The 18,894-nt window shown below is 39.4% G+C and overlaps 1 protein-coding gene and 1 long non-coding RNA gene across 3 annotated transcripts in view; one reads left to right on the forward strand and one right to left on the reverse strand.

Annotated features, from left to right (window-relative positions):
- Positions 1–911: 911 nt before the first annotated feature.
- Positions 912–4,719, forward strand: LOC145430223 (uncharacterized). The gene is made up of 2 exons (XR_013910696.1): positions 912–2,863; positions 3,008–4,719. It is a non-coding gene; the product is annotated as an uncharacterized LOC145430223 (long non-coding RNA).
- Positions 4,720–6,470: 1,751 nt separating this feature from the next.
- mapk8ip1b (mitogen-activated protein kinase 8 interacting protein 1b) overlaps positions 6,471–18,894 on the reverse strand; it is a 46,101-nt gene continuing 33,677 nt past the window's right edge. For both annotated transcript variants that reach the window (XM_026159904.2, XM_026159822.2), the window contains exons 4-12: positions 18,723–18,804; positions 15,590–16,702; positions 13,585–13,660; positions 11,206–11,378; positions 10,575–10,678; positions 9,644–9,760; positions 8,699–8,769; positions 8,403–8,501; positions 6,471–7,204 (exon numbers count right to left, since the gene is read on the reverse strand). In XM_026159904.2, the coding sequence (XP_026015689.2) occupies positions 7,132–7,204; positions 8,403–8,501; positions 8,699–8,769; positions 9,644–9,760; positions 10,575–10,678; positions 11,206–11,378; positions 13,585–13,660; positions 15,590–16,702; positions 18,723–18,804 (1,908 nt within the window). In that variant the 3' untranslated portion in view covers positions 6,471–7,131. The remainder of the gene's footprint in view (positions 7,205–8,402; positions 8,502–8,698; positions 8,770–9,643; positions 9,761–10,574; positions 10,679–11,205; positions 11,379–13,584; positions 13,661–15,589; positions 16,703–18,722; positions 18,805–18,894) is intronic.

An 18,894-nucleotide genomic window follows, 5' to 3' on the forward strand; every position in this document is an offset into this window, starting at 1 on the left:
TTTTTCTCCAATTGATCTTTCTGAGTTAACTTCAATAATTACTTCCTCCAAACCATCAACGTGTCTTTTAGACCCCATTCCTACAAAACTGCTCAAAGAAGTCCTGCCATTAATTAATTCTTCAATCCTAAATATGATCAACCTATCTCTAATAATTGGCTATGTGCCACAGGCCTTCAAGCTGGCTGTAGTTAAACCTTTACTCAAAAAGCCATCTCTAGACCCAGCAGTCTTAGCTAATTATAGGCCAATCTCCAACCTTCCTTTCATATCAAAAATCCTTGAAAGAGTAGTTGTCAAACAGCTAACAGATCATCTGCAGAGGAATGGTTTATTTGAAGAGTTTCAGTCAGGTTTCAGAGCTCATCACAGCACAGAAACAGCTTTAGTGAAGGTTACAAATGATCTTCTTATGGCCTCTGACAGTGGACTCATCTCTGTGCTTGTCCTGCTAGACCTCAGTGCAGCGTTCGATACTGTTGACCATAATATCCTATTAGAGCGATTAGAACATGCTGTAGGTATTACAGGTACTGCACTGCAGTGGTTTGTATCATATCTATCTAATAGACTCCAATTTGTGCATGTAAATGGAGAGTCCTCTTCAAACACTGAGGTTAATTATGGAGTTCCACAGGGTTCAGTGCTAGGACCAATTCTGTTTACATTATACATGCTTCCCTTAGGCAGCATCATTAGAAGACATAGCATACATTTTCACTGCTATGCAGATGACACCCAGCTCTATCTGTCCATGAAGCCAGATAACACACCCCAATTAGTTAAACTGCAGGAATGTCTTAAAGACATAAAGACCTGGATGGCCGCTAACTTTCTGCTTCTTAATTCAGATAAAACTGAGGTTATTGTACTCGGCCCTGAAAATCTTAGAAATATGGTATCTAAGCAGATTCTTACTCTGGATGGCATTACCTTGGCCTCCAGTAATGCTGTGAGGAACCTTGGAGTCATTTTTCACCAGGACATGTCCTTCAACACACATATTAAACAAATATGTAAGACTGCTTTCTTCCATTTGCGCAACATCTCTAAAATTAGAAATATCCTGTCTCAGAGTGACGTTGAAAAACTAGTTCATGCATTTATTACTTCCAGGCTGGACGACTGTAATTCATTATTATCAGGATGTCCAAAAAACTCACTGAAAAGCCTTCAGCTAATCCAAAATGCTGCAGCAAGAGTCCTGACAGGGACTAGAGAGAGAGAGCATATTTCTCCTGTTTTGGCTACCATTCATTGGCTTCCTGTTAAATCCAGAATTGAATTCAAAATCCTGCTCCTCACATACAAGGTCTTAAATAATCAGGCCCCATCTTATCTTAATGACCTTGTAGTACCATATCACCCTATTAGAGCACTTCGCTCTCGCTCTGCAGGCCTACTTGTCGTTCCTAGAGTATTTAAAAGTAGAATGGGAGGGAGAGCCTTCAGTTTTCAGGCCCATCTTCTGTGGAACCAGCTTCCAGTTTGGATTCGGGAGACAGACACTATCTCTACTTTCAAGATTAGGCTTAAAACTTTCCTTTTTGCTAAAGCATATAATTAGGGCTGGAGCAGGTGACCCTGAATCCTCCCTTAGTTATGCTGCAATAGACGTAGGCTGCCGGGGGATTCCCATGATGCATTGAGTTTTTCCTTTCCAGTCACCTTTCTCACTCACTATGTATTAACAGACCTCTCTGCATTGAATCATATCTGTTATTAACCTCTGTCTCTCTTCCACAGCATGTCTTTTATCCTGTCTTCCTTCTCTCACCCCAACCGGTCGCAGCAGATGGCCGCCCCTCCCTGAGCCTGGTTCTGCCGGAGGTTTCTTCCTGTTAAAAGGGAGTTTTTCCTTCCCACTGTCGCCAAAGTGCTTGCTCATAAGGGGTCATATGATTGTTGGGTTTTTCTCTGTATCTATGAAGCGCCTTGAGGTGACTTTTGTTGTGATTTGGCGCTATATAAATAAAATAGAATTGAATTGAATAGGTAAGGATGTGTGTGTTATGTCAGAATGTATGTGTGTTCTCCTGCTGACCAAAAGGGTCATAAAAGCAGGAAGCAACATCCAAGGCATAAAGAGGGTAGTGTCCACCACACCCAATTTATGGTTCACCCTAGATAACACAGTGAAGCCACAAAAAGGGCAGGAAGCTTACCAAACATCAAACAAACAGTCACAAGGATGTGCTTGTGATAACACTACAGCCCCCACCCAGAACCTCAAGAATCTGGGGAGGGGGACAAAAGAATTCCTTTCATCACAGAGTTAAAACAATGTAGAGATGGTAAGCATAAAAATGACAACATTTAATAATTCACTCTGACACTTATAGGTTCAGAAGTTGGGTTAGTTTGACCAAAAATTGGTTCAAAAGTTGTGACTCAGGAGTTGGGTTGGCGATGTGCTGGGTTCTTTAATTAACTCCCAGGCTTGAATAATTTTGTCTGTTTATAGGTTGGGTGACTTTGATCAAATATTGGGTCAAAATTTTACCCAATTGTTTGGATTGAAGACAAACCTCAGAGAGAGCCAAATCATTCCTTACAAACCACCATTTTCAACTAGACTGTGACCTGATCAGATATCACTGGACTTCTCCTCTACTGTGAAGTAAAACATGGTAAGTACTAAATGCTAAAGTACAGCAACTGCAAATTTCATTGCAATAATTCAAAATTTCACTCAGTAGTTTGTATGGCCCCTACATTCTTGTATGCATGCCTGACTACGTTGGGGCATGCTCCTACTCAGATGACAGATGGTGTCATGGGGCCTCTACTCCCAGTGAGGCCAGCGCTTCACTGAGCACAAAGTTGTATCCAAGTTTCAAGCTGTGCTGTGCAGGCATCACTGGTATGTAGGTGCATAGCAGTACATTACAGTAGGCCTACTGTTAATTTATACATAAATACCCATTAAGATGTAATAAAAAAGCAGTATAAAAGCACAAATTCTCTTGCAAGTTTCATTAACCTTTCTTATCTTTCTTTTATGTAGAGATGCAGCACTGTCACTGGAGTTTGAATCAGGCAGCAGGAGCATGGCAGCAATATATGTTTGTATAACTGATCCCAGCACATTAATGACAGCACACCATGAGATCTGCAGTAAAACTTTTAAATCCAGAATAATTCACAGCTGAAAGAGAAAAGTCCAAAATAAAGAGAAATTTCACAAACTACATGTTGAATCAATACAATGTCATATTTATAATTACAGAAATTAAATTCTTGATTTATACACCCATGTCTGTACACTCTTTGTATAGCCCCTGCTGCAGTCCACGTTCTCCTGTCAGTCTGATCGGCTCTTAAGAGGGGAATTCATAGAAAAGTGAGTGTTGATCTCTCCTGATACAAACACAATGGCTTTCAACAACAGCAGACAACTTGTTTTCTTCAAAATGATTTTTTTTCTGTTTTTGACAATGAAAAACTGACAACTGGTGAGACAACTGCTGAATAGAACATTTTCAATATTCTTCATTAGTGAATCTTGCTTTTACATTTATTTAATTGTCTGATAAATATTGACCACATAAAATATTTAGTTACAAACCGGTGTTAGTGACAAATGATGTAGAAAGAATACTTTGTTTTTAACTGCAAAACAACTGTGCTGTACGTGTGCTGATAAATAAAAAAAATCTCATTATCACAAAAAATGGTGTAACTTAATGTTCATTTCAATAATTCAGATTACCATGAACAATCTGGGTTACTAAAACGTCTATAAAGCTCTGCAACAAGCACTTCCTCCGAATAATTGGTATAACAGCTCAAAAATCATTATTGCTTATTAACCATTATGGCACATTTTACAACATCAAGTCTCAGTGATTATCCACTGTATGCGTTTTCACTGGTTTCACATGTTCACAAACAGGACATTAATAGACTTCCATAACAGTTGGGTCAAGTTTTTGTTTCTTTTCATTGTGACTAAGTTCTCAATCAAGCCCAACTTGTGAAATCTCAGGCATGAGCTAATTAAACACAGCTCCTTCTCTAATAATAAAATTCATAATTTCCCAAGTATTATGTACACTCCTGGGGATACCAGAGACATAATGAGAAGGTGTATTTGAAATCTTTTGGGTAAAATATTCACTCTGTATGATCTGAAAGGAATTTTGAAACAGAAACTACAAACACTGTTGCTGTGAACAGTGAGCTGAGTGTCACAAAATTGTTAACCTACAGTTCAATCCATGTTTCTACAATCATCTATGGCAATGAGCAGAAATAAGATGATCACTGATATGGGTGTTAGCAGTGTGTTTACACTAAAGGCCATCCTGGCTCTGCCAGGCACAGAGTTAGGAGCCCAGATAGTTGTCTCACACCTCAATCTTCACCGGGACAGTGGCGCAAACGATAGAGCTGCAACTTTGCACTGAAAGGAGCTGTTTTGAGTTTGCTGTTTGAGGATGGCCTGCAGAAATGAAGGTTTGCTGAAAGTGTAACCTTAGAGGAGCTGGAGGAGCTTCTCTACTGGTCTCTCTGATGGCAACAAATGGTAGAACGAGGATGAATAGAGGAAAAACTGACTATTACCAGCACATGTACAGCAAATAATGTGTAGTGCAGTGGAATGAAGAGCAAATCACAGCAAAACAACTCAATTTGCATTCATCACCTTAAAGTCAACACACACTCAATGGAAAACCCTTAAAAGATTTTAATAATGTTGACTCAAAAAAGTAACAATGATCTCATGAAAAAGAGGCACTACTAGTGAAGATCTGAAGACACCAGTTTTGTTTTTGCTCCCTCGTTAGCACCTGTACCTACTGCACCAAGTATCATTTTCTTGTCTCTACAAGTCTGAGAATGTGTCATATTCTAGTTGCAGAAAAATGTCGTATGAAGGAGTAAACAGCCGAACTCAGATGGGGTTTTTTCTCTGTTAAACATCTTTATCACTAATTTCACACCTAATTAGAGCACACAGTAAAGAAGCATTGCATGTCTGACATTAGACAAGGAATTACTAAGGCTTTACTGAACATATGGACAGAGCTGTGCACGATAGCACCAATATATGTTTGCTTAAAGTACACACTTGTGTACCTCTAAACATTCTCTGCATGGACAATGCTCAGTACATTTAAGGAGTTCTTTATTCTGCCTTTGTCACAAAGAACTATTCAATGTAGCATCAACACTTTGCTGTTTTTCAACTATGAAAAAAAGTACAAAAGGGGCTGGGGCCATTAGTAAAAAAATACAACTAGTACATCATCTAGAAGAAAAACCCAAGTGTCAGTATGGATGATAATTTAAGCAGACTGGCAATATTAAATTAAAAAAATCAAGCAGCAGCAGTTATACAAATACACCTCTGTAGTTTTCCAGCAGTAGTTAGTGAGAGAGACAAATTGTCTCTTTTCACTTCATTTCTCAACAGAACTTCAGCAAAAAGCTGAGACCTGTAATCAATGTCCCCTGTAAACTTAACGATGGTTTTTGACACCTAAGTCTCTTTCTCTTTCATATATATATATATATATATATATATATATATATATATATATATATATATATATATATATATATATATATATATATATATATATATAGAGAGAGAGAGAGGGGGGGGGGGTTATTTCTCATTAACTTCTAATGCCACAAAATAACAGAAACCATTCAGTCATGAAAAGAACTTCAATGTTTACTCCAAAGTAACATTTCAAAGAGTAAAGTGTTAATCATTTGATGTGTTCATAGTCTTATACATGTGTTGTAAAGTTAAAACTACAAAGGCTCGTGAAAAAGCTGACCAACATTTGGAAAGCCCAATTGCACACTACCACTAGCACAAAAGACTTGAGCCAGCACCTGGCTCACCTTGGTGGAAAGGGGGAATATGAGATTTTAGTATTTAACTTACATTACATGTTTGTACCCTCATTTTAGGCTTTAACCTAAAACTCCAGTGCATTTGGTCACACTAGCCTCCATCAGGAAGTGAAATCATCAATCCATGGTTTGTCCGTCAATCTTTTGTTTTGGTAGTTTTCCACCAGGAGCAAACTTACACAAGTGGCGAGAGTGAAAAAATCCACCAGTAAAACTCCACCAGTGTGAATCTCCAAATACTGAGCCGCACACATGCAAGAGAAAAGTAGTTTAAAGTCTACTTTAATTAAGCATTAGCATGTAAAGTATATAAATCAATCGGCAAAGTTTACCTTCTGCCTGTCTGACTGAAAAGTGAGAAGCTGAAACCATCTTTTAATTTTATTCAACTAAAACTATTTGAAATTAACTTTAGATACTCAGGTGTTCCTTTACTAGTTAGCTCCAACTGCTTAATGGAAAAGCAAACCTATTCTACTCTTGTGTATTCACACTGTGCTTACTGTACCTTGAATATGCAGTACAGATCTGTGTCTGGGTTTAACAAAAAGCAGTAAAAATGTGGCAAGAACCCCCAAAATGCAGAGCACATCACTGCATCTGATTTTCATTGAGATTTCTCTCTCTTTGTTTTTTTTTTTTTAATAAATGTGGATACGCCTTCATATTAGGTGTGATAAAAGGATAAAATTAACTGTTCCTACATGGGTTTTATTTAGTTTAGTACTCCTTTTTCATTGTGAGGTTGTTACGTCTTTAGTAAATAAACACCTCTCTCGTGCTCACACCCTGGTTACAGTATTTCAAGACAAAATGAACCAACATCACTTGTTTGTTCACTTCCAAGTCAAAAATTCTGCTTTTTCTTTCTTTTTTCCAGCGTACAAAGTGGTCCAGACTGACTCCTGGGCTTTCAGCTTTGCCTCTGCTGACATGATGCTACAGGCTAACAAGCATTGCAGAAACTGATGAGTTAAAATATTTGTGCTTTCCATTTTTGCCTCATCACTGATGCCATTTTGCATATTTTCATTTGCCAGGAAACCCCTCCTTTGGCTCATTTTCATCTCTGGTTGCTGCACAAGGTTTTCACCACAGGTCTGAAACTTGGGCCTTCTATACCTGTTCGTTTGTCAGATGTGTTAATGTTTAATTTTTCTCTTTTTTTGTTTTTGTTTTACCAATTAATGTATATCTGTCCTTCATGCAACATTATGTTATGATACAGCGTACTTTACAGGGTTGTGGTTAAAGGCAAGGCTATTCCAGGTAGATGTCCTCTGTAGGGCATGAGAACTCCACAAACTCTTTATAGTACAGCTGGAAGGCTTTCCTGAAAAGAAAAACACATCACGTCACATAAACTTAATCACAACATAAACATTTCTAATCGAGAGCCAACAGGTGCAGAACATTACAAAGTGCCAGACATGCCTGAGAAAAGCCTTAAGGTTTTGTTTTTGTCATGATCCTGGGTCTTTTGACCCAGCGTTTTGTTTTCTATTATTGTGATTTTGGTGCTGTTCTTCCTCAGTTTAGTGTTTATTCTTTTCTGCCCGTGTATTCGTGTGTCAAGTCCGCGTTTCTTTGTCTGTGTCCTTGCATGTGTAAGTTCCTGTTTTATAGTGAAGGTCTGCGTCTTATGTGAGTGCTTTCAGTTTGACTCCCTTGTCTCGTCACGTTAATCACTCCAAGCTGTGTCCCCCACCTGTGTGTAATCTCCCTGTGTTTCTCTGAGTGTATTTAAGTCGTGTCTTCTGTCATAGTAGTTGCTGGTTTGTCTGCGTTTCTCCCGCCGTCATCCTGTGTGGTTTTCCCTATGTTCTCTACGTCTCCCTGCATCTTGCTTTCATGTCTCAAGATTTCAGGTTTGTTTTTTGTTGTTTAGGTGTTCTTAGTTTTAAGCTCACCCTCGCCATCTCTGTTTGTATCTACATTGGCTAAATAAACTCACTTGCACCAGAGCTGCCACATCTTGCGTCCTAAATAATTCACACACGGCTTGCCCTGGCAACCTGTGACAGTTTTCTATTTTTTATTCCTTTGAATGAGCTCAATTAAGTTTAAATTGATTTCTGCAGTGTATTTATTTGGTTCCATTTTGTTTTAGTGATTGTTTAAGATCACTTTCAGAATAACAGAAGATTTACTGAGAATTGCTGAGAAGAGAAAAACTGGCTGATCCTGTCAGGTCAAATTTCTTAAAAAGGTAAAATGTTTCTAGTAAATACTGCACCCGTATTGTGAGACTGATGGGGGTTACGTTGACTTGCCTGTTTTCTTAACCTGCAGTACAGTGCACTTTCGTGGACACACTAAGGATCTGAAGGGCCTAGTATGAATCAAGATTAATGGGTTAGTGTACCTGGCTTAAACACCATAGTAACTTATACAAGTATTATTTACAGCAAGTTTCAGTGCTGTAAAGATTCTCTGCTGGCGGGATGTATTTATATATGCAACTTGTTAAACCATATCTCACTAAAACCCCCGACTGATGCCCAAAGGAAACCTAAAAAAACACAACTCACCCTACTGACTCTGCAAGAGGTTTGGTAGAATTTTCAGACACAAATACGTGGCAGGCAAATCTCTGGTCTGCTGGGTGCTTCGTAATGAAACCAAAATACCTGCAGAGAAGTTTTAAAAAAGACATTCAGTATATTACTTTGACACCTAATAATGATTAACTCCTGCTTTGTTTTATCAGAGAGCAGGAAGAGGTCCAATATTCTTGAATATTTATCTAATAGTGAGACCTTGTGGCAATTTTAGTCTTGACAGAGAGAGCAGCATAACTGCTCTCTCTGCTTCAGTTTTTACTTACTTGCTGTTTTTTGGGTGATAGCCACAAAAGGAGACGTTCTTTAACTGGAAGAAGTGACTGCACTCGTTACTCTGTCAACAGAGGATGCATAAACGTCTAAGATTAACACCAAGAAGCAAACATTTCAAACCATGTTTCATATATTTTACTTTTATTGGTTTCTTTCTTTTTTTTTGCTTGCTGATAAAATAATTGAAGCCTTTAATTTAGACTAGTTGGCGACTGCAATATTAAAATATATCAAGATTGTGCATCACATTGTATTATCTGAACATCAGATCTTGATAAAAGTAAACATTAATTTCTCAATTGTTTAAACAGATGAACTTTAAATTGATAATGATCCCATATACATACATAGAATTCCCACAGAATTCTTAGTTTCTTTTCGCTGAAGTAATTACTGTGGCCTGACACTAACACGTTTGTCTGCAGTACCAGTCGGCAGCCACATGGTGGCGATGTCTCATGTGTTCCTTCAACACTGTGCTGATAGATTATAGCTTCTCGCTCTCTTTCTCTGCCTTACTCTTCAAATATACACTTGCCAACCTCTTTATTAGGTAAACCTGTTCAACTACAAAAAAATGCAAAAATCTAAATAGCAAATCGCAGTGTAGTAACCCAATGCATTTAGATGTAGACATGGTTTAGACAACATGCTGAGGTAAAACTGAGCATCCCAGTTATTTCTGCCACACAGGCTGGTTTGAGTACTGCTAACAACTAGGAGCCTTTTCTTCTTCAGAAACAAAATATTTTAATTTGAAAGAAAATCTTTATCAGTTAAAAACACATGAACCAAACCATGCATCACTGAAAAAGTGAGATCCTTAACCTTTTCACCTTTCCAAAAGATTGCTGATGAGCTTTTATTTGATTAGTCTGTGAAGTTGCATGTAATTATTTCACACTAGACATACACAGGCTCAGTAAACGTCTTACTCTGTCACAAGCATAATAATCCTCTTGAACTGAAAGCTTGATGCCTTTCACACTGATCTCCAGGATGCATGAGGAAGGTGGGTTATACTTGACTGTCATCCTTCGGTTAGTAGCAATCTGTAAGACACGTGTTAGATTGTTTTTGAAAATGTTACTAGAATAAAGCTCTTCAAAAGTTTCCTTTACCTGTGAATATGCAAACAAACAAATTGCAAACCTCTGCCAAGGCAGCTCTAGCTCTGGGCAGTATTTACTTTTAAGGGGATAATATTGTATTTTGTATGTATTAACTTTAAAGTGCAATTAAAAAAATTCAATTTGGGGTTAACTTGAAAGTAAAATATAGGCAGTGAGGTCAACTGAAACAAAAGGCACTAGAATTTAAAACAAAGGTAAAAGACGTTTTTCAAAGGTTTGACCTTAAAAAAAAGAGGTCAGAGTAACGTTATGCAAAACTTATGATCCCTATATATCATTCCCTATATGCGTATATGTCGTCAATAAGTAAGAGACATAGTCTAGTTGAACTTAAAGGAGAGGTCAGAGGTCAAATGTGACAAGATAAAAACAACTCCAAGAATAATAGTTACTAAGTTATAAAGGCTTTAATGGATTGTTAACATCACAACTTTTTGAGCTATCAAAGCAAAACAACACAAAGGCACACAAATGCAACTTAAACCCCTATGGTGTTGAGTTTAGTTCTTTTATGCCTCTGAGTTTATTTGTATCTCTCATCTCTTGTTTTCTTGTCTCTGTCTCATCCCTGTGTCTCCTATGACAGAGACATGTTCTCTGTGTATGTCTCCCAGTCATGTCTGTATTTGGTCTCTGTCCCTCTCTCTCTTTCCCTTCCGCGTCTCTTGCTCCTCTTTCCCCCCACATGTCTCGTCTCCTATAACTTACACATGCGTGAAAAACATGAGCTTACCTTCTGCATAGCTGCACACAAAACATCGTTTCCTTTGTGATAGGGTACTTGAACTGACCCCAGAAACTTTAGGCGGTATCTGTCAATCCATTCATTGCTCTTTACTGCACAGAGAAAAGCAGAAAAAAAACAACAATGACAATAAACACAAGAAGCAAGATGTGTAAAATGTAATACTTCATACAGCACTATATTCCAGCTACAATTCAGTCACTAGCTCCTTTAAGGGAAAAGAATACATTTTTGAGCTGTCGATCAGTACCACTGACTAATAATCTGTTATAGCATTGCACTTCACATCATTTCATACTTTATCCCCTGTTGCTTGCTGCATACACCACCTTGGGATTTCAAAAGTAGAGTAAAACACTCCCTGGAGTGCACATTAACCCCACATATCAGAGCACACTCCATGCAAGAACCCTGATAGGCTTCCCATCCACAAACACAACTATGCCAGAGGTACTGAATCTAGAAAATCTGATCACTGATGACATTTCTGATGTTCATGGCATGTAAACAGCCCCCCCCCCCCCCCCCCCCCTTTTTTTTTTTTAAGCCTAAAGCAGCCATCTCTCTCTTTACTAACATATTCGTGGCCCACTCCTACAAATCCCAGCACTATTGGTACCTTTGTAGTTCTCCGTGTCCTTGGTCACCTCTACAGCGTAGTAGGCCGGGAAGACCCCACGAGCACCAGTTCGCATATTGTAGCCCTCATACCAGTAATCCTCTGCCTGGACCTCCACCAACAGCGGGTCATCCACCTCTAGCTCCAACTCATCTTCGTGCCGAGGGACAAACCTGTCGAGAAAGATGTGAGATTTTTATGTGCTAACTGCTCCACAAAGTAGCTCTGAATTTAAAATGAAATTTAAGGTTTAAAAGTCAAACACGGGTTTCCTACGCCTGCTTGTCGTTACAAGGAAATTTTTAAACAGTGTAAAGAAAAAAATAAAATCAGTGACTTAAATGCAACTTATGTCTGTTAGCTGGTCAGGTGTGTTGCTACACAATATTACACACAACCCAGGGTAAAAATGAACTACAATCAGTTCCTTGCTTACAGCTATATATTAGTAACACTGTATTTTTCCATTTGATGTACAGTGTGAGGACACTTTAAAGAAGGCCTGTCAAACTCATTTTACACTGTGGGCCACATGCAGGTCATTTTGATGTTAAGTGGGACAGATCTAAAAACTCCCCTTTCTAAAGACATTTAACCACAAATTTAATCTCCAATACAGTAATATCAGAAAAAGGAAAAAAAAAGGAATTTTTGTCATTTTCATGTTTTACATGTTACTTGTTTACTTTGATGTAGTATGAATGGCTATGGGGGAGGTCTGTATTACTGTGGAAAGCTGTAAAACCTATGCAAATACAGTTACAAATCCAAAATTTACACCCTCCTTACCCTTTTTCTAAAGCCATCCATTGGGTTGGACTGAAGTCTTTTCTGGGCTGAATCTGGCCCCTGGGCCTTATGTTTGACATACCTTATTTCCACCACTAAATTTATTTGTATATTTTTTCTTTGCCATCCATAACTCAACATCTTGAGCTATATGTCCAAGCTAAAATTTCAAGAAAATAACTCAAGATTTTAAGGTAGCTCAGTCAATCAGGAAGCTCTGTGAAGGTACGTCATTTCCTTGTTACCTGTAAGCAAAAGGTGGAAGGCATTAGCTACCAAAGCTGAAGCTGTAGGTCATGATTGAGTCAACTGCTGAGTTCTTTCAGCATGGTTTCAGAAATGATGAAATCTCTGCGTTATTAGCTAAAAGGCATGCTGTTATTATCAGCACGCAGCAGTTTGTACATGTTTACACTGGTAGCTCATGGATACTATCACTACCCAAGGTTGAGTGTGCCTGTGTCACTGCCATCTGTTTTCAGGTAACAAAGAAATGTCAACTTATTAACTAAAAATTTGGAGAAAATAACTCAAAATGTCAAGTTATGGATGGCATTTTTTTCCAGTGATGAAAACTTCCATATGACAGAAAAAACCCCCAGAAAGCAACTGGTGCAGTTATAGGAAAGTCTCAGTTTTCTTTTCCCAGTTACAATTACGTCATTCTTGGATAATAAAAAAGTAGGATCTCCCAGTTTCTTCCAGTTAAATTAATGCAAAACTGAGGTCATACTCTTTGGCCTTCTACTTTTAACTGAGTGCTTGGAAGATGACCCGGGCTCTTTGATACTATTAAATTACAAGTTATATAATTCTAAACTAACCTCATCTTTGACACAAATTGGAAATTTACCAAACAAATAAATGCTGTAGTCAACAATCTGCAGACTAAAATCTTTTCTTAAAAGAACAGGGAGTACAGGGAGTTTTAAGAACCCTTTTTTAGTTTTATTGAAGCACTTTGGTTTTAAATGTGCTGCAAAATCTACTTATTTATTTTAATAAATAAGTAAGTAGGTCAGGATGGAAAAATTGCGATGATGGTTTATCATTAAAACACTTAAAAAACACACCTTTCTGTTAAATGCCTGTAGATTGGCTCATTCTAAAAAAAAAAATGCTGTTTGACTTATTTGAGTTATCTGAAAGCTGCTGGATGAATTACTCATTTCTACGAAAGATTCATTAGTAAAGATGAACACCAAGCATTTAATACTTCAGGTGATCATCTTTGCTTACACAATCTGGTCTGTTTGACCAAAGACATAAGAGGCTGGATAGGAAAAATAGAATCTCAAATGTTTATAACGGTAACTGACTGGGAGATGAATGCCACACTTTATTGATAATATAAGCATAGTGTGTCATTTGATATTACCGCAGTGTTATTTCATCAATCCACACAAGTTTTAAACATTATTACAATATCAAACCCTAAGACTTATTTTTCCCATTTCTTTACTATGGTTTTCACAATTCATTAACATCATAATCAACAGAAGTGACAGCACACACTACATACTGTCATTTTTCACGGTTTTACAATGTCTGTTGGGATTACAGCGAGGATGGTAGTGTAACTGTCATTACCTATAGACTGCTCGGTGGCTCTGATCCTTCTCCTCACCATTTATGATACAGGAATATAAACCAAAGGATTCTGCACCTTGAATACCAAAAAAAGGACAAAAAAACAAGAGAGATTTATTTTAAAATAGGAAGTAAACAGTATGCAATGTCAGCCTTTGTGTCAGGCTTGCAAAAAGATTAATGACACAGGCTTATAATTTGTAACACAAGTCCAAAAAAGACCACAGAGAACATAATTAGGAGATGCAGCATTTACATGTATGCATTCTCTGAGACATAAATCACACTTTAATCAGGCATGAAGCAAACGTGCATTGTGTATTTCTACCTACATTCCCCTGAGACCTTTGTGACTGCTGCCTGAACTGCTCAGAAAAACTGCTGCAGCATTTCTAATGAGACTAAAATACATGGATCCCTTCCAAGAGACCGGCCTGGACTATTAGAGCAAATACTGTAAACACGCGTATCTCCTAATCTCTGTCTCCATAACATGAATTGCCTCTTGTGCCCATTAATGCTGGCTCTTTAACAGACACTATGATGAGGGTCAATGTGTGGCTGGCAACAGCAATTGAATCAGTCCTGCAGTCCTCAAACAGAGAATTCTCATCTCCCTCTCAGTGCAGCGCTCTTTCTCATTGAGAGATCACAGATAGTCTGTTTAAGCAACATCTCTTAGACAGAGCCTGCAGCTTTAATAAGATATGACAAAGGGATCTTCATTGTCCCCACAAGATTTCTAATTCTTTAGACCCCTTATCATCAAAATAGTCCAAATTTACTCTTAAATCTTACAACTTAGATAACATTTTTAGGTTTTAATGGAATTCACTAAAAGTTAACTGTGTTAAAACAAAACTTTACAGTCGTTTTACAGATGTTGAGCATTTGCAAAGCACTGATTTATCTGACAAATCATATCATATCTCTGATAAAATAAACCTTGTTGACTAAATATGGTGACACAAGAAATCAATTTTGTCCCGGCTAAATACTTAACCACATAAGTGGGCATTGGGTGCTGTTGGAATACTACTACAAAAGTAGTAGTTAATAGCTAATTAAACAGGTAATACTTACAATTCAATTAGACTTTCTAAGTCTCTTCTAGGCTATTAATACTCAGTAGAATATCTGAGTAGATATTTTCTGAATTTCACAATCAGTGCATTGTTGTTCTGCTTCCTACTGAAAATGAATGAATCTTCCAGTGGAAGTGACACAAAATTACATCAAGCAATGCGCCTTTAGTCAGTTTGGGAAGTTTTACAGTTTTATGGAAGTGTTATGTCTAGAACTTCAAATGCCTCACTAACTTCTTTCTAGATGTGTGTTTTCTCACATCCCCTTAACAAGCTGGCTGAGCACCTTTTCACTAAACAGGTAATTTAAATGTCCAGTCTACTGCTTTTATTCTCGAGACTTAAAAGCAGAAGTGACATAATTTTAAAATAAAATAAAAAAATACTACTGCTTTGCAAATACAGTACATAGTAAATGTAATAGCCAATGGTTATACTGTGTATCAGTACGGCTTAGTATTGTATTACTCCACAGTTAGGACAGCCATGTGGATGACTGTGTTTAGTGTATGACAAAATTTTGATTCCTGAACATTCCTGTGGCTTTGCTTCATCAGCTGCGCTGCTTTAAGCCTTGAATAGCAATTGTTGCCAGTTTGGCTAGACACCACTGACAGTGTATATTTAAAGAGAATTAGGCAGAGCACCAGCCAGTAGTGCTGATAAACTTCCTGGCATTTACAAGCAAGTCTCAGAAATGTAGTTAATGGATTAAAGGGAAAAATGTAAAAAAAAACAAAAACAAAACCCCAAACTGCCATCAGCACTGTCAGACGACCACATTTGCTAACCAAAGTGAGTTTCTTCAAGAAGTCTTTATACTACTACTACTACTATTACGCAACAAAAAAACAAACCAAAAGCTAAATGCTAGCCATCGCCACCATTTATGTTTGGAATTGAGTTTTTACCAGACTTACTGGAGGAGCGAGAGCGCCCATTCATGAAGACATTGAGGAACTTCTTGGAGAAGTGGAGGTCCGCCTCTGGAGTAGAATCCTCAGATAGGCACGCTGTGGCCTCTCGACGCACTCCTCCCATACAAGGGTCATGCTCCTCTTCCTCTTCCTCATACTCCTCTCCGATGGCTGACTCGTATGGAGACGAGACACAGTTGTCATAGACGGTGGCCGAGTCGCTGTCATCGCTGTAGCCTTGGTAACACTGCCGGAGACTGACTAACTCCAGCTGAGCATGTTCATCCACCACCAATGTATATTTAACTGAGTCATATGTCAGGCCGCTGGCCTCTGAGCTCATGGAAGTCCTCGGTGGGGCAGCTCCCTTTACCCCTCCCTTTCTCATCTTTGCATCCATTATTAACCTGTCCACATCCTCGTCGTCCCCACAGTAGCTTTCATCTGTGGCATCAACGTACTCAACTGATGACCCAGCCCTGAGCATTGCCCCAGCTCCTGTACTTGTCCCCTTTAGGCTGAGGTCCAGTGCATGGGAGGAGTGAGCTGACACAGCCATGCTAGGTGGCGTGATGAGGGACTCTACACAGGAAGCGTATGACGGTGGGGGGACATAGATCTCGTCTTCCTCATAGATGGAGGGGTTGGTCCGGTCCGGGAGGGGCTGATAAGGAGGTGGTCCCTCTGTGTCAGAGCTAATGGACATGCGTCCCTGCTCAGTCTGCTGTGAGAGGAAAGGCCGGTCCTGGACGGTGGGGGGTTCCAGGGGATCTGCGGAACGTTGCACAGGAGTCAGATAGATCTCCTCTGTTGGCTCTATATGAACATCTGTGTGGTATCTAATCCTCTCCCTGTGGGACCCACTGCCATCCGCTTTCCCTGAAGGATATAGAGGAGCTGGTGTATAGTTCTGTGGTGGTGGTGGTGCCGGTGGCTTCTCCTGAATCTTGGACCGTGTCCCAGCCCCTGCAGATGAGCTGTGCGAGTGTCCCGAGGTGTGACTGTGTCTGCAGGGGGCGTCGGTGGAGGTCCCGCGGTCTTTGGTCTGCGCTCCCCCACCGTGCACCTTGTCCTCGTCACTTAGACAGCTGTGCTCACGTGGAGGGGTGAGGTCACCTAGAGGGAGTGCGGGCGTGAGCAGAAACATGCAGACACCCAAGCAAACACACATGCAGACGCAGATGCACAAGCAAAGCCCAGACGCGCACACGGAGCAAACATACGTGATGCAGAAACGCAAACATGATGGACAAACAAATGCGCACACATGCACGAAGACAGACATGGCAACGAATGCACAGGCAGATAAAATAAAGCACACACAGAAAGAGAGAAAAGTAGAAATGGTTAGGTAACGGATGTCAGGATTACACAGCCAAATCCCCATTACTCATCAAATTCAGAGTGTGGCCAGGAGAAGGTGATTGACGTGTTATGTCATAATCCATTGGCAGGGGATTCAGACATCATTCCCGAGTATTTTAAATGGTATTTAAATAACAGAGGGGCTAATTCAGGACAGGACTGATTTCAAATTAAATCTGTTTCATTTTCATTTAAATGTTAAAGCTGTGCACACAAGAAGCACTGCAAAATTGAAAGAATCTTTTCATTCAGTGGCGGTCCTAACCTGTTTGGCGCCCTGGGCGAACACACCCTCTGGTTCTAATTTTGCACTCCAGAATGAACACAAATCCCCCATATCGAGGATCATCACAATTAACCTAATAGACCTAAACCTTAGTTCACAGATTGACTTTGTCTAAGGTGTATTTCTGGGATTTCACACAACCCAGGATTCAAATCATGAATACATAATGGGCTTGGATTTACAACATTATGAATGAAATGTGCTCTACTTGGAAGCAGCAGGGCCCCTCCCCTTTCGACGGGTTGTGTGTGAGACTTTAAATCATCAAACTGTAAAATATAAATTTTTAATTGTTATTGATCCCTTTACCCCGAGTCCTAAAGTGTATATTTATTTTCTTACTCTTCTTATATATATTGTTTGTTTACTTGCACTGCTGTAACTGAAGCCTACTGTACTGTATGTAGCGGAGATGACAAAGTTTTACTTTGACTTCAGCAGTAAGCAGGCGCACCGAGGGCTCTCGCGCTCACTTTTCACGTACAGAATTTCGAAAAAACATTGGTGCAAATTATAAGTCTGTATCATAATGTCTGGTGTTTTCGTGTTTGTTGTGTTGTTTTTATTTTGCGAGTTGGTTATTAGATGCTGCTCCAGCCAGCCAGAGAATCCCCCGCCGCCCCGCCCTCTCCTCCCTGTGCCGCAAGCACCAGGCGCACCTCGCAAACGGAGGGCGCCCTTACTCCCAGCAAATGGGCGATAGAAAACCGATCGGTGCCTATGCCATTCCTAATATGCGCTGGCATGACGTCGGGGCAGCATGAATACGAGCAATGATCTGGCAAACAGATTTACATTTGTTTTTTTCAGTGAGTCTGACATATCAAATGACAAATCGACTATAGTGCTCGCAGTCACACCTAATGAAATTCAATCCAATCCAAATAAAACCAAACTACCCAGACAGCAACACTGTAACACTTGCCATTATTTCAATTTATATAATTTATAGGGCATGGAATAAAAGGGCATCATCTCACAACAATGTGCTTTAAAAGCTCTAAAGTTTGTCCCTATTACTTGAATAGAACATAAAAGTTCATTTCGCCTGAATTTGGAAGCTTGTTCCCCAGATTTGCCTTTAAAAGGTCGACTTAACACCTAATATTTACGTTTTTCTAACTGTTGGCTGTGAATCTGGTTACTCTAGCTTTGGATGGTGCTCTTCAAAGAACAGCATCAATGGGCTATGACAGCCTCTAGCTAGCTTTAAGCCTCAGCTGGCTTCCAAACACGCACAATATACAGCATAGCCTCAGCTAGCTCAACTTGTCCCAGCAGCTAATCCAAGGCTGAGCAGTGTCCCCAAGGTTCAGAGGGACACACAAGCTGTCAGACTCAATGCAAATCACACACGCCGACACTGACTGAATGTTACTAACACAACAATGGATTCTGTCCAGCACATCCCAGTTACCATCAACTAAATGAGAAAATGTGTCTAAACTAAAACATGACTCATAAACATGATGTGGGGAAGCTCACCTGTTTTAAGGGGCGAGGATGAGCCTGAAACCTTCTCCTGCCAACTGTACTTCTTACCAAGGGAGTTGTTGTTTAACGTGTCCTGAAAAAAGAAGAAGAGGAAGGAAGTTGAGAGAAGGAACAACAGATGGATAAAAGAGGAACAGAGATGGGTTTGCTCACTGAATTCTGG

This window comes from Astatotilapia calliptera, chromosome 1 (genome assembly GCF_964374335.1).
Source record: "Astatotilapia calliptera chromosome 1, fAstCal68.1, whole genome shotgun sequence".
NCBI classification, from domain to species: domain Eukaryota; kingdom Metazoa; phylum Chordata; class Actinopteri; order Cichliformes; family Cichlidae; genus Astatotilapia; species Astatotilapia calliptera.